The following is a 17,868-nucleotide window of genomic DNA, read 5'->3' on the forward strand; positions in this document are numbered from 1 at the left end:
CAGTGGAAAGTTTTTTTTGGGATTAAGTTAATTTTCATGGCAAAGAAGGACTATGCAATTCATCTGATCACTCTTCATAACATTCTGGAGTATATGCAAATTGCTATTATAAAAACGTATGCAGCAACTTTTCCGATTTCCAATATTTATCTCATTCTCAAAACTTTTGGCCACGACTGTACACCCCGATTAGTCTACCGAACACAGATCACCATAAACTTGAAACTTTGGTGAAAGTAGGGTTTGATTCAGTAAACACCACATAAGGTCCTCATTGTCGGAGGCCCTGTAATCAACCTCTGGGTGGTATCACACACACTTATGTGGGTTTTTTTTTTTAGCAGCTACAGACTTTTGATGGAAGTCTATGGGAATTAAATACAGTAGAAACATGCAATTTTCCAATGGATTTTTTTCCAATGAATCAGTTGCATTTTATGTCAATGGAGTTTTATTTTAGAAATTGCAACATGCTCTGAGTGTGAATATTTTGCCTCTGTGGCATTTTTGTCCCTTAGCTATCCATTGTTTTTTTGGGTCTGCTTGGAAAAAAAAACAAAAAAAAAAAAACACAAGCACAAATCAGGCAATTATCAATGCACACACAAAACCGTAGTGTCAGCACCCTAACAAATTTAACTAGAATACTTCCGCTATCCATCTCAAACATTTAGTGCTTTCATAGACTGAACGACAAATACATTTTGTACATTTATTAGAAAATAATAAAATTGTAAAATGTGCTCAAGCAACAGACTGACATTTTTGCAAAATTTCAGAAAATGTTTACAATCAATTAGGACATAAAAAGAAAGTTCACAAACACACTTGCATTGGGGAGTAGTGCATTAATGATTGGAATGGCAGCGAGTACTACGGTCACACTGTAGTAATTGGTTTCCAATGGTACTGAAGGGTTTCCAGATGAGAAATTACATTCGTTAACTGGTTCAAGTCCAAGCAGCATCATAATAATACAGTCATACACCGCAGATAGAAAAAGAATGAATGAGAAATATCTGTACAAAGTACATAAAAGACGAGTTTGGTGTGTTCATGTCTCCACTGAACTGCCAAGAGCGGTTATACAACTAACCAAGAAATGTGGCAGTGAGTTTGAGAAGTCTCATAGTTTCCTACTACCATCCAAACACAAATTCCATAGCTTTTGATACAAGACTTTCATCCTTTTTAGGCGTCTGCTTGTCTGACAAAACCTTTAAGAAAGGAATAAAAAAAAGACAAAATTAGACAAGAGTCCAGAAGATTGGAAATGTTATAATAAACCACACATTAATGAAATCATAGCGATAGGCTTTTCCTTGTTGTGGCTTGGGAGCAAGAGGACAGCGTGACTGAAGTCCTGGGCATGGGACATCACCTCCGTTTTATGAGGTCCATAGGAGACAGCTCATATGGAAATTTGCCTTTAAAGGGATTCTGTCACCAAGTTTTAGGCTATAGAGCTGCGGACATGCACGGCTAGATCGCCGCTAGCATGTCCGCAATATACCGGTCCTATAGGGCTGTGTGCTTTTATTTTCTTTAAAAAAAGGATTTTAGAGATATGTAAATTAGTCTTGTAGCTGCCCAAGGGGCTGAACGAAACTTCATGGTGCCCAGCCACGCCCGCCTGTGAAGGAGCCCAGCACCGCCTATGTCCTCCGAATCTCCTCCTTTCGTTACAGTTAGATAGCCGTAATCTCACGATGCGCGCGCACGCGCAGTGCCAGTATAGTGTTCCTTCCCTGTGCTGGCATCAGCCTCAGGGAAGGAACTGCGCATCGCGAGATTACGGCTATCTTGCGATGACGAAAGGAGGAGATTCGGAGGACATAGGCGGTGCTGGGCTCCTTCACAGGTGGGCGTGGCTGGGCACCATGAAGTTTCGTTCAGCCCCTTGGGCAGCTACAAGACTAATTTACATATCTCTAAAATCCTTTTTTTAAAGAAAATAAAAGCACACAGCCCTATAGGACCGGTATATTGCGGACATGCTAGCGGCGATCTAGCAGTGCATGTCCGTATCTCTATAGCCTAAAACTTGGTGACAGAATCCCTTTAAATTGAAAGTCCTCCTTTTATCACAGGTCATTATTCGGTCCAACATTCTGTAATATCAGTTTCTTGATAAAGAATTGCGGACAGAGCTGCAAATCCTCTGCATACACAGAGTTAAACAGTACAATTTAGTAGCCCCCTGCGTATGGCTTTATTATTCAGATAGATGCATAAAACTTATGAAGTAGGCTCCCCCTAGTGGTGACTACAGGCTGTCTGACTTTCATCATTTAAAGAGGACCTGTCCATTTTCCTGACATGTCTGTTAGGTATACTGTATGCCCCTTGAAATAACAGTTCTGATTCATTTTTCTTAGAACTCCACACTGTTCCTTCGCTCTGTTATTCCTCCTGGAAATGTATAAGTATACTGACAACTGGAAGTTAATATTCCCCTTGCCAAAAGGGTGACTCCTTAATAGAGTCAAACAATGGAAGCCCTTTCTGGACAGTGTGAAAGAATGCAAAGGCAGATGCCAAACTAACGAGGAGTAACAGAGCAACTGCAGAACAGAGTTTTAAAGAAAGATACTTCAGAATTATTTCATGGGAAAGAATACAAAATTAAAAAAACAGAATGCCCCAAAGTCCATGGGGTGACTGGGACTTTTCTATCTATCTATCTGTCTATTACAACAATTAGGGTTCCTGCACACAACTGTATCCATGTTTTGCCATCCACAAAACAAGGAGGATACTGGTCGAAATCATGCCACCATATTTTTTTCTCCTGCAGAAATGTCCTATCCTTGTCTGTAAAACAAGAATAGGACATGTATACAATTAACCAGTCCTAGGTCATCACTAGTAATGGAATAATGCGCCTTTTCTTCCTTTCTGGATTTTATATTCATTCTAAGTTTTTTATTTTTTTTTTATGTATATGTGATATCTATTTTAATATAGTATGTTATCTTTGGATGTGTAAGGTGCAGATAATGTATCGGACACATGATCTAGTAAAAGTCACTGCAATGATTGCAAGTGTAGGAATGAATAATGTGAAGAAACACCTAGTAATGTTTGTATTGAGGTCTAAGTCACGGTCCGTTCCAGGTTTTAGTAATGTCATTAGCCCTATTTAAGGAGCGATATGTCCCTCATTTATAATATATTTTTTGTCATTGAGGAAGAAACCACTGAGGTTTCAAAACGCGTCTGGCAACATCATACTGAACAATAAAGCTGCGATTCCCTGAGAAGTCTATCCCTGCTTTAAGAGCGATACAAAAGTTAAAACTTGGCGTTTGGATACTCTTGATACGCATGCGCAAAGTGCTGGCACGAACACGGAGACTGCCTGGAGGTCCGGGAGGTTGTTGGTGAACAGTCAGCATACAACAGAACCTCCGGAGCAACGTATGTATTATCTCACACGCAGCCACACCGGAGATCGGTAAGAGGCGCAGTAGCGCATAACGTTCTGTGAGAACGTGCAATAAGAAGACTAAGCCCATTCGCAGGGTTTTACGTGTACTGTCTCACACACAGCTATACCGGAGCTTTGTTAATAAGCGCAGGACACCTTAGGCCTCTTTCACACGGGCGAGTTTACCGCGCAGGTGCAATGCGTGAGGTGAACACATTGCACCCGCACTGAATCCGGACCCATTCATTTCTATGGGGCTGTGCACATGAGCGGTGATTTTCACGCATGCTCTATATTGTGCATTTTTCACGCAACACAGGCCCCATAGACGTGAATGGGGCTGCGTTAAAATCGCAAGCATCTGCAAGCAAGTGCGGATGTGGTGCGAATTTCACGCATGGTTGCTAGGATGAAAGTCTATTCACTGTATTATTTTCCCTTATAACATGGTTATAAGAGAAAATAGCATTCTTTAACCACTTAAGGACCACAGGTTTATACCCCCCTAGTGACCAGGCCCTTTTTTCCAAATCGGCACTCCACAACTTTAGCGGTTTATTGCTCGGTCATGCAACTTACCACCCAAATGAATTTTACCTCCTTTTCTTCTCACTAATAGAGCTTTCATTTGGTGGTATTTCATTGCTGCTGACATTTTTACTTTTTTTTGTTATTAAATCGAAATGTAACGATTTTTTTGCAAAAAAATGACATTTTTCACTTTCAGTTGTAAAATTTTGCAAAAAAAAAAAAACTGATAAAAAAAAATGGTTTGGGTAAAAGTTATAGCATTTACAAACTATGGTACAAAAATGTGAATTTCCGCTTTTTGAAGCAGCTCTGACTTTCTGAGCACCTGTCATGTTTCCTGAGGTTCTACAATGGCCAGACAGTACAAACACCCCACAAATGACCCCATTTCGGAAAGTAGACACTCTAAGGTATTCGCTGATGGGCATAGTGAGTTCATAGAACTTTTATTTTTTGTCACAAGTTAGCGGAAAATGATGATTTTTTTTTTCTTACAGTCTCATATTCCACTAACTTGTGACAAAAAATAAAAACTTCCATGAACTCACTATGCCCATCACGAAATACCTGGGGGTGTCTTCTTTCCAAAATGGGGTCACTTGTGGGGTAGTTATACTGCCCTGGCATTCTAGGGGCCCTAATGTGTGGTAAGTAGTTTGAAATCAAAATCTGTAAAAAATGGCCGGTGAAATCCAAAAGGTGCTCTTTGGAATGTGGGCCCCTTTGCCCACCTAGGCTGCAAAAAAGTGTCACACATGTGGTATTGCCGTACTCAGGAGAAGTTGGGCAATGTTTTTTGGGGTGTCATTTTACATATACCCATGCTGGGTGAGAGAAATATCTTGGCAAAAGACAACTTTTCCCATTTTTTTTTATACAAAGTTGGCATTTGACCAAGATATTTATCTCACCCAGCATGGGTATATGTAAAATGACACCCCAAAACACATTGCCCAACTTCTCCCGAGTACGGCAATACCACATGTGACACTTTTTTGCAGCCTAGGTGGGCAAAGGGGCCCACATTCCTTTTAGGAGGTCATTTTTTGACATTTGGATCCCAGACTTCTTCTCACGCTTTAGGGCCCCTAAAATGCCAGGGCAGTATAAATACCCCACATGTGACCCCATTTTGGAAAGAAGACAGCCCAAGGTATTCAATGAGGGGCATGGCGAGTTCATAGAAATATTTTTTTTTGGCACAAGTTAGCGGAAATTGATTTTATTTATTTTTTTCTTCTCACAAAGTCTCCCTTTCCGTTAACTTGGGACAAAAATTTCAATCTTTCATGGACTCAATATGCCCCTCACGGAATACCTTGGGGTGTCTTCTTTCCGAAGTGGGGTCACATGTGGGGTATTTATACTGCCCTGGCATTCTAGGGGCCCTAAAGCGTGAGAAGAAGTCTGGAATATAAATGTCTAAAAAATTTTACGCATTTGGATTCCGTGAGGGGTATGGTGACTTCATGTGAGATTTTATTTTTTGACACAAGTTAGTGGAATATGAGACTTTGTAAGAAAAAATAATAATAATTTCCGCTAACTTGGGGCAAAAAAAAATGTGTGAATGGAGCCTTACAGGGGGGTGATCATTGACAGGGGGGTGATCAGGGAGTCTATATGGGGTGATCAGTGGTTCATAAGGGGTTAATAAGTGACAGGGGGGGGGGGGGGTGTAGTGTAGTGGTGTTTGGTGCTACTTTACTGAGCTGCCTGTGTCCTCTGGTGGTCGATCCACACAAAAGGGACCACCAGAGGACCAGGTATATTAGACGCTGTTATCAAAACAGCGTCTAATATACCTGTTAGGGGTTAAAAAAAAAATCACATCTCCAGCCTGCCAGCGAACGATCGCCGCTGGCAGGCTGGAGATCCACTCGCTTACCTTCCGATCCTGTGTGCGCGCGTTCACAGGAAATCTCGGCTCACGCGAGATGACGCCAATCGGCGTTAGTGTGACCTGGGAGCGCCGCCGCGATGACTCCTTTCGGCGTTAGCGTGGCGGGAAGTGGTTAATACAGAATGCTTAGGTCAATTGAGGGTTAAAAAAAAAAAAATTAACTCACCTCCAATTGATCGTGTAGCTGCCGGTCTCCTGTTCTTTCTTCAGGACCTGTGGTGACATCACTGTGCTCATCACATGATTCATCACCATGGTGATGGACCATGTGATGAGCTCAGTGATATCACCCTAGGTCCTTTGACAGGTCCTGAAGAAAGAACAGGAGACCGGCAGCTACGCGATCAATTGGAAGAGGAGAGTTAATTTATTTTTTAACCCTCAATTGACCTTCTACTAAGAATTCTGTATTAAACCATGTTAAAAGGGAAAATAATAAAATTTACAAAATACTGAACCCAAACCCGAACTTCTGTGAAGAAGTCTGGGTACCAAACATGCAGATTTTTCTCACGCGCATGCAAAATGCTTCAAACCGCTTTGCACTCTCGGGGGAAAAAAATTGTGCATGTTCCCGCAACGCACCTGCAATGCCCGTGTGAACCCGCACCCACAATGCCCGTGTGAACCCAGCCTTACAGAAGCCCATCCTTAGGGTTTTGTGTGCATTGCTCTATACATAATTGCACTGGAGTTCGGTAAAAAGTGCACTAGCGCAGGACATTCTGTATGAACATACCACAAGTACGCTCTATAATTAAACCCAAGATTGAATACTTATTTACCTAATAAATCAGGAGCGGGATATGGGAAAAATCGCAGCATATGAGTTACAGCATATGCATTGTAGGTTGCGTGAGCTCCGCAACTTATAGTATATGAGGGGAGGGACTGGCCACCACAATATATACATTTTTATATGTATTGATTTTTTATTTAAGTGTCTGTGTGAATCTAGTGTTAGTGATAAATAAATACTGTATTGATTACTTGCGAGCCGACCATCATTCTAGAGTATACATTTATAACAATAAAATAACTGGAACAATACTGTCATTTTTTGTATGTTTTTAGTTGTTTTTTTTTTTATCTTCATTAAATATATTAGAGATATATATTTAGAGCACCTCCCCATTATTATCCAATAGGACACGTTCTATTTTTTTGTAGACCAAAACTACGGCCGTGAGCATGAGCTCTTAAAGGGAACCTGTCACCAGTTTTATGGTGTCCTAACTAAGGGAAACAAATAAGTGACTGATTCTCTTAGCAGAATGCTGGGTCACTTTCTTTAATTGACCCAGTCAATCTGCCAACATCTTGTATTGAAAAGCTCCAGCTCATAATGATGAGTCCTGAATATTCATGAGCTCTTGACTCTCCCCGCCCACCTGCTGCTGATTGACAGTTATTTTCCATATGAATCAGCAGCAGGTGGGCAGGGGAGTGGCTTTAGCTCTGAATTAAAAAAAAACGCTGGACTCACTGACATCACGCTAGACTCAAATCAGCTCATTAGCATGCGGCATCTTTGTGTGTATATTATGAGGTAACCATCTGTCACACCAGTAAGTGAATACATCTAAGGTACTTTTTAGTAGTTAATGATTGTATATAATTAGTTAGATTATAATCAAATATCCACATGACAGGTTCCCTTTAAACATATGGCCGTTGTGTGAACATATGCTAAAGCAGTGGAAGATTTATTCATACAGATAATGGCAAAAAAAAAAATACCATCAATAAGGGCTTTGAAACATTCCCTAAATCAATATTTCACTGCAACAATTATGTTCCACACCAAAGACAATAAGGAGTCTTGTCTGTCAGTCTGCAAACAGACACCTGAGCGCAGGAGGATGGTTTTCAGACCTTGATTTTGCGACTGTGCATGGATAAAGACAACAAAAACGTACCTGACAGTACGGTAACGTCATTGACATACAAATATTATAAATTTGCCACTGGGGGCTTTTATTGAGAATGCAGACAGAAAGTACCTGGTAGTCATTTGCTGGAACTCTGTATGCTGCAGAAAGAGGTCTCATTCCTGATCTTGGTGTACCCATCTGCTGAGTAGGGGTGCCGAGAGCTGTAACTGGCGATGTGAAGACTGAAGAGACCGAGGTCTTCTCACCACTGTCCATTATACTCTACAAAGATTAATAAATGCAAAATCAATTAGGAGGCTAAAAAGAAAAGTCAATTAAAAGGACTTCTGCCAACAACTAGAACTACAGATTGCCCAACTCCTTCATGTACTATATGTCTCCAGAACTAGTCACCTTCTGCAATACTTCTTTATGTAGACCTTTTGTCATTACATCCTTCTATAATAAAGGAATGGTGCCCCTTTAGCTTACAGGGAATCTGTCACCAGCGACTTCCCTATTTAAATGTTTGCATAGATGCAGCTGTGGTTCACCTGTTTAAAATGCTGGTTTTCTTTGTTGATCCAGAGTTAGGATCATTTTTCTTAATATGCAGCCTTTGGTGCAATGAGGACATCACCTTTACTCTTGAAGCTCCATTCCTTGTGGTGGCCAGTCCCTCCCCGGCAGCTTTGCCACTGAACCAAATCAGGGAGGGAGCGGCTGGCCGCAGAAAGGCGAGGCGCTTGGGAGCAACAAGAGCAATGGTGACACCCTCTGGTCACCAAAATCTTAATTTGCATATTAAGAAAAATAACTCTGGAATGGAGCCCAAGATCAACAAAAGAAAGCAGCATTTTAAATTAGGTGAACTACATCTGTGTGTCTATGCCCACGGTTGGATAGGGAGGTCGCTGGTGACAGATTCCCTTTAAAGTGTCCCTGTACTTTGGGAAAACTTTTGATATGTCATAGCAACAGATTCAAAGTTTTAATCCGTAAAGAGCGAGTAAAGAGAAGCGCTTACATATCTCAATTTCTCTTCTTGCTGCAGGAGACAGGCCCAGAGACCATCAAGTCCGCCTTGCTTCAATCTCCTGCCGCGTGCAGAGAAAGTATGATAGGCAAGCGGTTCACTCCTCGTACTAGCGATCAGCGGGATTCTCTGCACTAGGACCCCAATTAATCAAAAATTTTGATCTGTTGCTATAAGCTATCAAATATTTCCCCAAATTAGACACTTTACATCAGCCTACCCTCTCACACTGTTAGAATGTTGGTTGACAGTTTGTAACAATCCCTGCAGTGTGATCTATTGTGCACCGTGCTAAGTGCATATCCACAGGCGTTCATGGCTCAGCTTCTCACACCCCTCCGGTTTGCTATCAGTTTCTATTCAAAGCTGCCGGTATATCAGCGTCTGCTGCACTATAATCGCATATACAGCCTCATCCTGCATGAATGACTTCCATTACAAGATAACTGGGCACCAGGGTCTCTGCTGTTTCTTCCTTCAGCCTGCTATGGCCATTCTTAGACAGCATTTGACCCAGACCTGTCTGATGGAGAAATCAGCATCTATGATCATGAGGAATACTATGATGCTGCTACTGGATCCCTACCGTGTCCTATTAGCAGCAATCTGTCTATTCCACTGCCGGCAGGGATTAACCAATTTATGTTTCGCTGTGTAACCGGTTACTTCTGGGGGTGCCACAATGAAATGTACATGGGGTAATCACTGCTGGAGTTCGATGCACAGTGCACCAGACAGTGAAGCTCCGCCTCCAGTGCTCCCATTGAAGTGAATAGGAACTGACCTGCAGTTGTCTTGATGCAAGAGGTGCAGGTAACCACTGCAGCCTGTGATTGGGCTCAGCGGTCACATAACCTGGCACAAGGCAAATGCTGTGTGCAAATTAGGAAGAAACTAGAGCTCTCTCTCAGCTGTTCATGTACCTAGACAGAGGTCCGTAGGAGTGTGAATGCTTGGCATCTTCTCTATAAAACCCCTAGTAGACTATTCTAGTGACTGGTCGAGTCAAAGCAGTGATACCTCCAACAATCTAAAATGCATCACTTCTATGGCTATTAGTGTCTGGGACATCACTTTAGGGCTCATTCACGCATACTGGAATTGCTGTGGATTTTCCTTCCAGGTGGGGATTCCTAAAGCAGATCGTTCTACTGCTTGCTGCTCTTGCCCACGGTTCTCACGGCTCCTGCTGCAATGCACCAGAACTGTAAGAGCTAAAGAGAATCTGATAGACTCTTCTGCAAGTAGTAAATTACTCTGCAGTCACATCACTTCATGGACAGGAAAGGCTGGGGATAGTAAATCATTCTCCTGTATGTGATCTGTTACCTTGCAGCACTGGACCATGAAGCAGGAGCTGGAGGCTTCTCTCCTACAAGGCTCTCATGCTTTGGCACCAAGTACGGTAAATGTGAGAGCTGTGGGAAAGAGGAGCCGGCAGCTCCGGCTTCATATAGTCCAGTGCTGAGAGAGAACAGATCACATACAGAAGGGTGAACACTTAGCCATTCACTGCACATACACAGTCGGCAGCAGAGGAGACTGAACATTATAATAATGCACGGGACAAGGCCTCTATCCTGGAAGTCTATGTGTCGTCCAACCTAGAAGATGATGACAAGTGGGGAACGCAGAGAACGAAGGAGCTGGAACACATCAGCAGGGAGCGGATAAATATGCTTCTCTCAGCAAATCCAACAAGGTCAGGGGTGATTATGGTGGAGGGTTTAGCCAGAAAAGTCTTTTTAAAGGGAATGTGTCATCAGAAAATGACCTATTGTTTAAATCATGTTTACCTTACTTATATAGAATTTTTTAATCATGTTAATTTTTAATTTTCCATGTCACTATATTTAAGCAAAAACCATGAAATCCTGCAGTTTTTCGCACTGGCCACTAAACCCAATAGGCGCCACTTCTTGGTCTATACCAGGGATGCTCAACCAGCTGTTGCAAAACTACAACTCCCAGCATGCCCTAATAGCTGTAGGCTGTCCAGGCATGCTGGGGGTTGTAGTTTTGCAACAGCTGGAGGGCCGCAGGTTGGGCATCCCTGGTCTATACAGATCATTTTACTGCAGTTACCTGCTTATCTGTCATTCTAATCCTGCCTGTAAATATATCACCTCTGTTTATAGATAAGACAGGATCCACCATTCACAATAGGCGATTGTCAAAGCTTATCGGTTCTTTCCTTGTACAATGACCTCTGCACAGGTCACAGAACATGCCTAGAAAACGCTCCCATAGAGGTCAATGAGTTCCCCTCTTTGATAGTGTCTATGGCCCATGGGGCTGCCGTAAAGCAATTTTTTTTTAATGCTTTCTAAGAACAGCTGAGGCAAGATTGCCGCCCTCATAATCATGCTCTGGAAATAGAATAAATAAATCTACAAATCAGAAAATAAAATCAGATTTAAAAAAAATAAAAAAAAATAAAATAAAATAAAGGGCTGTGTGTTGAATATTATTAATAGTAATAAAATACCGGTGGTGCTCTCAGTACTGTACAATTTAGTCTACTGAGATGCCACCTCGTTCCATGTGACTGCTGCAGAGAATCATAGGCTACAGTGATCTCCTGGAACAAGAAGTCTTGGCCAATTTCAACAGCTGAATTCTACAAGCAAATCTACAGCTACACATTTCCCCCAGCAATAACGCTACCTATGGACGTACCCTTGGAGTGGCTCTGCAGAGATCAAAACCTAGTATCTTTGGGGCTGAGCGGCGATATCAAGCACAGCCGCTATACAATGTACCGCGATGTGCTTGGTGAGCTGAGAGAAGGCTGCAGCGCTACTCTGAGCACCGCTGCCTTCTCAAACCGCTGATCGGCAGGGGTCCTGGGTGACGGACACCTATCCAGAGGACAGCTCACCAGTATATAAAAGTCTCAGAAAACCCTTTTAAATAAAACTATTTTAATAAGGAAACCTGAGTAAATGAGATTGTTTGAGTTTTTACAGCATTTCAGAAACCATAAACTTGTTTCACATTATACTCCAATAAGCAGAAACCATCAATGTGACAAACATGGCAGCTGCTTCCGTAACCCATGCAAGCCTGGTATTCGTTAGCTTCCATCACTCACCTTATCAATACAAGGCTTCACACCAATCATAATGCAATCTCCAAAAACCTTGCCGTCTTTACTTAACGCTTTCCTCGCCTGCAGCTTTGACTGGTACTGTATGTGCATCCAGTTCCCTGCATTTGACATCTGTAAATGTAATAAAGCGTTAAAAGCGACGGAATTTGGAGAGTTCACCGAACCGCTGTTATACCGTTGAAAATGCTCCTTACCACATGTTTCACTATATTCCCATACTGAGCAAACTGCAGCAAAATGTAAGAGGCCGAGGCTTGAGGAAACCTAAAACACAGATGGTGCCCGCATTAGTTTCAATAGTAAAAAAGTTATATGACCAACGCAATGTGACAGACATGGCAGCATACCGCCAAACTATTTGTACAGATCCCTAAACACATGCTAAAACTAAGGGGTAGTGCTAAACACTAAAAAAATAAAAGAATCGGCAAATAGAGGCGAGAAACACATTCGTGCAAAAATAAACCATACTAAAAAGGATAACATAAGTAAAAACCATAAAGTAAATTGCTTCTCCCATCCCAAGGAGACCAGTCAGTCATTCACATAAGAAACAAGAACTGGGTCAGCGCGGCAAGCTGACATGTTAGATGACACCGCTTACCCGAATACTGTAACCCAAGTATCATCTAGTTGGTCATCAGATGTCAAAGCATCGCCTTGTGTGTAAAACGGATCTAGCTGGGCAGGAGATAGCGTTCCCTTCCTGGTTTGCACAAAGGTTGCAGGGCTAAAAACATTTGCAGCTGTTTAAAAGAAAAATGCCAAAAGTTTAACACATTTGGTATACACAAAGTACTTCACAGCAGCTGGAGTGCCACAGGTTGCCCACCCCTGCGTGGGCTATGGTCACTTTCACATGGATGTATCTTAGGGCTCATGCATTTCGTTACGCGTCCGTTCCGGCTTTTTTGCGGCCCGTATGCGGAACCATTTATTTGAATAGATCCCCCCCCCCCAAAAAAAAAATAAGAAGTTACTCTGTGTCCGTATAGCAAAAAAAAAATAGAACACGTCTTGTCCGCATTACGGACAAGGATAGGACTGTTCTATTAGGGGCCAGCTGTTCCGTTCCGCAAAATACGGAATGCACACGGACATCCATATTTTTTGCGGACCGCAGAATACATACAGTCATGTGCATGTAAAGTAAAAACTAGGAGAAGGACCAAAATTAAAATTTAACTGAAGTCTCCATTTGAAAATACTGACGTGTGAAAATAAAGACGACATTAAACGAGAAAACCTTATGCTTCCTTTTCTATAGAGCAGGGCGGGTATTTTCCTACAAATCATGAAATCCACTTACACTACAAGGATGACACCTAGTGACCACATTGAAGAAGTGAACAGCAATCCCTTCACATTCATCCTCTCTTTGGTCTAAGACAGGGATGCCCAACCTGCAGCCCTCCTGCTGTTGCAAAACTACAACTCCCAGCATGCCTGGACAGCCTACAGCAGGGCATGGTGAGAGTTGTAGTTTTGCAACAGCTGGTTTGGCATCCCTGGTCAAAAGATGATAAGGATTATCTATGGTGGAACGGTCCCGAGCTGGGTAAGACTTACCTGCACATGGTGTAGATGGCGTTACCCCTGTGTGAGACATCTGCGCTGTAGAGAAGTTGGCCTATATGAGAATAGGAAACAAAACGGGAAATCACAAGGTAACATGACGCATACAGAAATGAGCATTTCTAATGGCAAACACCAGTACAGGGCTGCGACCCCCTAAGGTACAGCCAAGTGTTCAGGTTTCCCGATGCAGTTTCGGAAGCCAAAACCAGGGCACTCAATTCAGCCCAAATGCCAAGATTCAGACCCCGATCAGATATGTATGTGACCTACGCATTGTTTGATGGACATTAAAGGGGTTTTCCACGATGACTATGATTTTTAAGAGTCAAAAGCGGCTGGGCAGCACTGCAAACAATAGTAGAACAAAGTAGAAAAAGCGGTGCCAGCGGCTGTGGCCGTGATCCTCCCGTCAAACCATAAATGAAAAAAGAAATTCCACGCCACTTCCCAAAACAGATACGGGTTTATTTCACCAGATGCAACGTTTCGGTTCTCCCTCTGAAACCTTGACTGCAGGCACTGCTTGAAAAAGGTTTCAGAGGGAGAACCGAAACGTTGCACCTGGTGAAATAAACCCGTATCTTTTATTTATTTTTTTCCCAAATCCTTTATTATTTTCTGGAACAAATATACAAATTTTCATATCAACCAGTTAAAATTTACAAATATACTTTATACAAGTTAATACACTTGTTCCTTTTAACTCACCCCATCCCTTTTGCTTCCCTGCTGCGGGGTCCATCCGCATTTTAATAACTACCTTAACTTCTGTTTCCAGAAATTCCAAATATAAGGGACCCTGGGGGCCTGAAGCGAGTAAGGGAGCCTGCCCCCGCAGGAGCATTCACTCCAATTTCCTTGTCATTCTTCTATAGGCCTCAATAGTGTCTAGCCGAGCCCTCCATTCATTAAAGCTAGGGCTATTCTTCGTACCCCAATATTTAATTATCAAGGCCTTTGCGACCATAAAACTTTCCATGCTAACTCGTAATTGGTAGGGGGTCAGTTCAGAGGGGGGGGAAAGACCCAATATTGCCTGCGTAAAACTTCGCTTCAATTTGATCTTATATCTTTTATATAGTTCCTCATAGATGCTAGTCCAATACCCCCACACTTCCCGACAATCCCATAGTAGGTGACTTAACTCCGCATTTTCTGACGAACATTTCCAGCACAGGTCCTTCCTTTCCTTGTATATCTTGGTGAGGAAGGAGGGGGAGTAGTATAGGCGGTGAACAATCTTGAACTGTATCAATCTGTATTTCTGAGAGATCGATACTTTTTTTATGTTTTGATATACGATATCCCATTCCAAGCTGTTCCCCTCGCCCAATTCAGCTTCCCAGCCTCCCTCACTTTTAAATGTGGTTATTTCCCCCAAACAGTCCCGGAGTTTCTGATATATTTGAGAGAGTGTAAGTTGAGTATCCTTAAATCTAAAACAATAGTCCAAAAAGGGGCTTGTCCTAATGGCCAATAAATTTTTGTCCTGAGTGCTCATATATGCGTGACTAATTTGTGCATACCTATATCTATCTACAAAGGACGGTATACCTTTTATTAGTGCATCTAAAGGAATAATATTACCATGTGATATTATATGAGTTAAGCGGTTAATTCCGCGTGAATTCCAATATTTATAGTCTACAATTGACTTAAATTCTTTTAAATTATAATTGTGCCAAAGTGGAGTAAAGTGTGTAGGGAATGTCTCACCCAATAATTTTTTTATCTTATTCCAAACCTTGTTTAGTGTATCACTGATCAAACATAGTTTTTTCCTCATGTCCAAATGGCCAGTCTCCAAGACAGAAAAAATGTCCCCATATGGCCCCTGGAAATCCCTTGAAAGGATACCCAACAGCAAAGCAGCCTGACTTTCTGCCCTCCCCCCTCCCAAACACCCGTATCTATTTTGGGAAGTGCCGTGGAATTTCCTTTTTCATTTATGATTTTTAAGAGAGAGGCCCGTGTAGTTTCTTAGCTCATGTAAATCTCCGATGCTTTTCCCAATCTGGATTCTCCTGACCATCTTTACAGTGTAAATATATCACTCTGGTTGGTTTTCACCCCATAGGTAGCACTTCCTGTCGCTATATCCAACCAAACCCATGATGCACGTCTCCATTCTCTACCACAGCTCTAGCATAGCCCCCAGGCTAGTTTATATCTCCTCCCCTATCACTACCTATGGACATAGCTCAGGAAATAAGAGCGAGCTGCTTGGACATGACCATGTGACCACAGCCCAGAACGGAAGATAGAAGCAATAAAGGTGAAGGAAATACATTATAAAATTACAGCTATCCTCATAATGCATGATGCAAACAGGAAAATACCTTTAAAAAATAAATAAGGAAATCTATTTACCAGCTTTCTGGAACTTAAAGGTGTAGAGCCAAGACCGGGGCTTAGAACGTCATCATAAATACTTGAAACTGGAGGTGCACCACTCTTATCTTTATGAGCTGGAACCACAGGCTGCGGTGGAGAACTCCCTAAAAGAAAACAGTGACACCCCCGCAAATTGTGTTAAACGGAGTACAGCCCGATTCACGTGTTATTCTAAAAGGGTCGGCCCCTATACATCGCAAACTGCATGTGCTGTCCGCATCTTTTGTGGACCTGTTAAAATGAATGGGTCCGCATCCCATCCACATATGTGGATCGGATGCGGACCGAAACCATGGTTGTGTGCATGAGGCCCAAGTGGAAGTAAGCAGCACTGATTTCTTTTTGGGTGAAATATACATGGCTGTGTGAACAAAAAAGTCGAAAATAAATTACCTCCCATCAACGGTGATCGCAACTCCATTACTCCCAAGGATGGACGAAGCTGTGGCGTTACAGGTGTTTGAATATCACCCATGAGAAAACCAGGCAGAAATTGAGCACCCCCACCAGGCTTTGGAGATGTCGGTGAACCCAGCGCCATTGGTTCGCCACCTGTTAAAAAGGGGAAAAAGAAAATATGTAAGTTAATTCCAAAATGGGGGCGTTGAATCTCTTCAGATCGTTCACTTATGGGGTCATTTATCAAACTGGTGTAAAGTAGAAACTGCTTATTTGCCCATAGCAACCAATCAGATTCCACCTTTAAATTTATGACAGCTCTTTTGGAAAATTCAAGGTGGAATCTGATTGGTTGCTATGGGAAACTAAGCCGGTTCTACTTTACACCCAGCTTCAGTTAGAACAGGCACTGCTGGGGCCATTGTAATGGACAGGGGCAGATTAGGAACTTCAACTGGGCAGCAGGTGGCATAAACATGAACAGGTGGGCTCAGCAAACTGGCAGCTATAGCCACACGGGTGTTGGGAGGGGGCAGTGCAGAGATACACTGGAATACCCCTTTAAAGGGACTGTCCGTTTTTTTTTAAAGTGTACCTAAACTGTTGAATACGCTTTACTAAGGCTAGTTTCACACTTGTGGCAGGACGGATCCGACATGCTGTTTAGCATGTCGGATCCGTCCTGTGGCTGTTCGCCGTGCCCCCGCTCCGTCCCCATTGACTATAATGGGGATGGGGGCGGAGCTCCGGCGCAGCACGGCGGTGCACGGAGAAAGCCGCCGGACTAAAAAACCTGACATGCAGTAATTTTAGTCCGGCGGCCTTAAGCCGTGCACCGCCGTGCTGCGCCGGAGCTCCGCCCCCATCCCCATTATAGTCAATGGGGACGGAGCGGCGGCCCGGGGGCACGGCGAAACAGCCGCAGGACGGATCCGACATGGTGAACAGCCTGTCGGATCCGTCCTGCCGCAAGTGTGAAAATACCCTAAAACCTATTATAAATGTTATTAAATGAACGTTTAGAACATACTTTTTTTACGTTTTCCTTTCACAATAGGGTAACCTGAAGTTCAGGTGTCTATGGCACTTTGGAATCCGCACACTGCTGACATGCCTGCGGTGTATTGGTGTATTGGTTCCATTGTGGGGCTGGAGTGAGCGATGTACAGGCAGGAGTACACATGGCTTCCCCTGGCATCGTACATCCCATGTGCTAGATCAGGCTTTAGAGGTGCAGGCAGCAGCCATGTGCTATGCAGAGCTCCTGCCTGCACTCGTTCCACTCGGCTAAAAGCCTTGCACACCAGTAGTTAGAAATAAAGAATCTGTACTCTCCTCCACTGATCACCCCCTCTTAAGGCCATCAGCAGGCCGCCATGAGGACAAGCCTCCCTAGCATCACCCGCAATGCTAGGGAGGCTCGTTCCCATCGCGGCCTGCTGATGCATTCTTATATGTACTCTCCGATTGTGTTTAGAAGGCCAGAGCATTGTACAAAACATGCACTTTTTACGTTTTGAGTCACCCCCGTCTCCTCAGATTGTAAGCTCCTGCGAGCAGGGCCCTCATTCCTCTTGTTTTAATTGTAAAAGGGTCATTCTCATCTCAGAC

General features: G+C 42.9%; 1 protein-coding gene across 2 annotated transcripts in view; it reads right to left on the minus strand.

The window, feature by feature from the left end:
- Positions 1–750: 750 nt before the first annotated feature.
- NUP35 (nucleoporin 35) overlaps positions 751–17,868 on the minus strand; it is a 34,571-nt gene continuing 17,453 nt past the window's right edge. For both annotated transcript variants that reach the window (XM_040440148.1, XM_040440147.1), the window contains exons 2-9: positions 16,252–16,410; positions 15,835–15,962; positions 13,456–13,516; positions 12,491–12,632; positions 12,081–12,150; positions 11,869–11,997; positions 7,868–8,020; positions 751–1,217 (exon numbers count right to left, since the gene is read on the minus strand). In XM_040440148.1, the coding sequence (XP_040296082.1) occupies positions 1,140–1,217; positions 7,868–8,020; positions 11,869–11,997; positions 12,081–12,150; positions 12,491–12,632; positions 13,456–13,516; positions 15,835–15,962; positions 16,252–16,399 (909 nt within the window). In that variant the 5' untranslated portion in view covers positions 16,400–16,410 and the 3' untranslated portion in view covers positions 751–1,139. The remainder of the gene's footprint in view (positions 1,218–7,867; positions 8,021–11,868; positions 11,998–12,080; positions 12,151–12,490; positions 12,633–13,455; positions 13,517–15,834; positions 15,963–16,251; positions 16,411–17,868) is intronic.

Source organism: Bufo bufo, chromosome 7 (assembly GCF_905171765.1).
Source record: "Bufo bufo chromosome 7, aBufBuf1.1, whole genome shotgun sequence".
NCBI classification, from domain to species: Eukaryota; Metazoa; Chordata; class Amphibia; order Anura; family Bufonidae; genus Bufo; species Bufo bufo.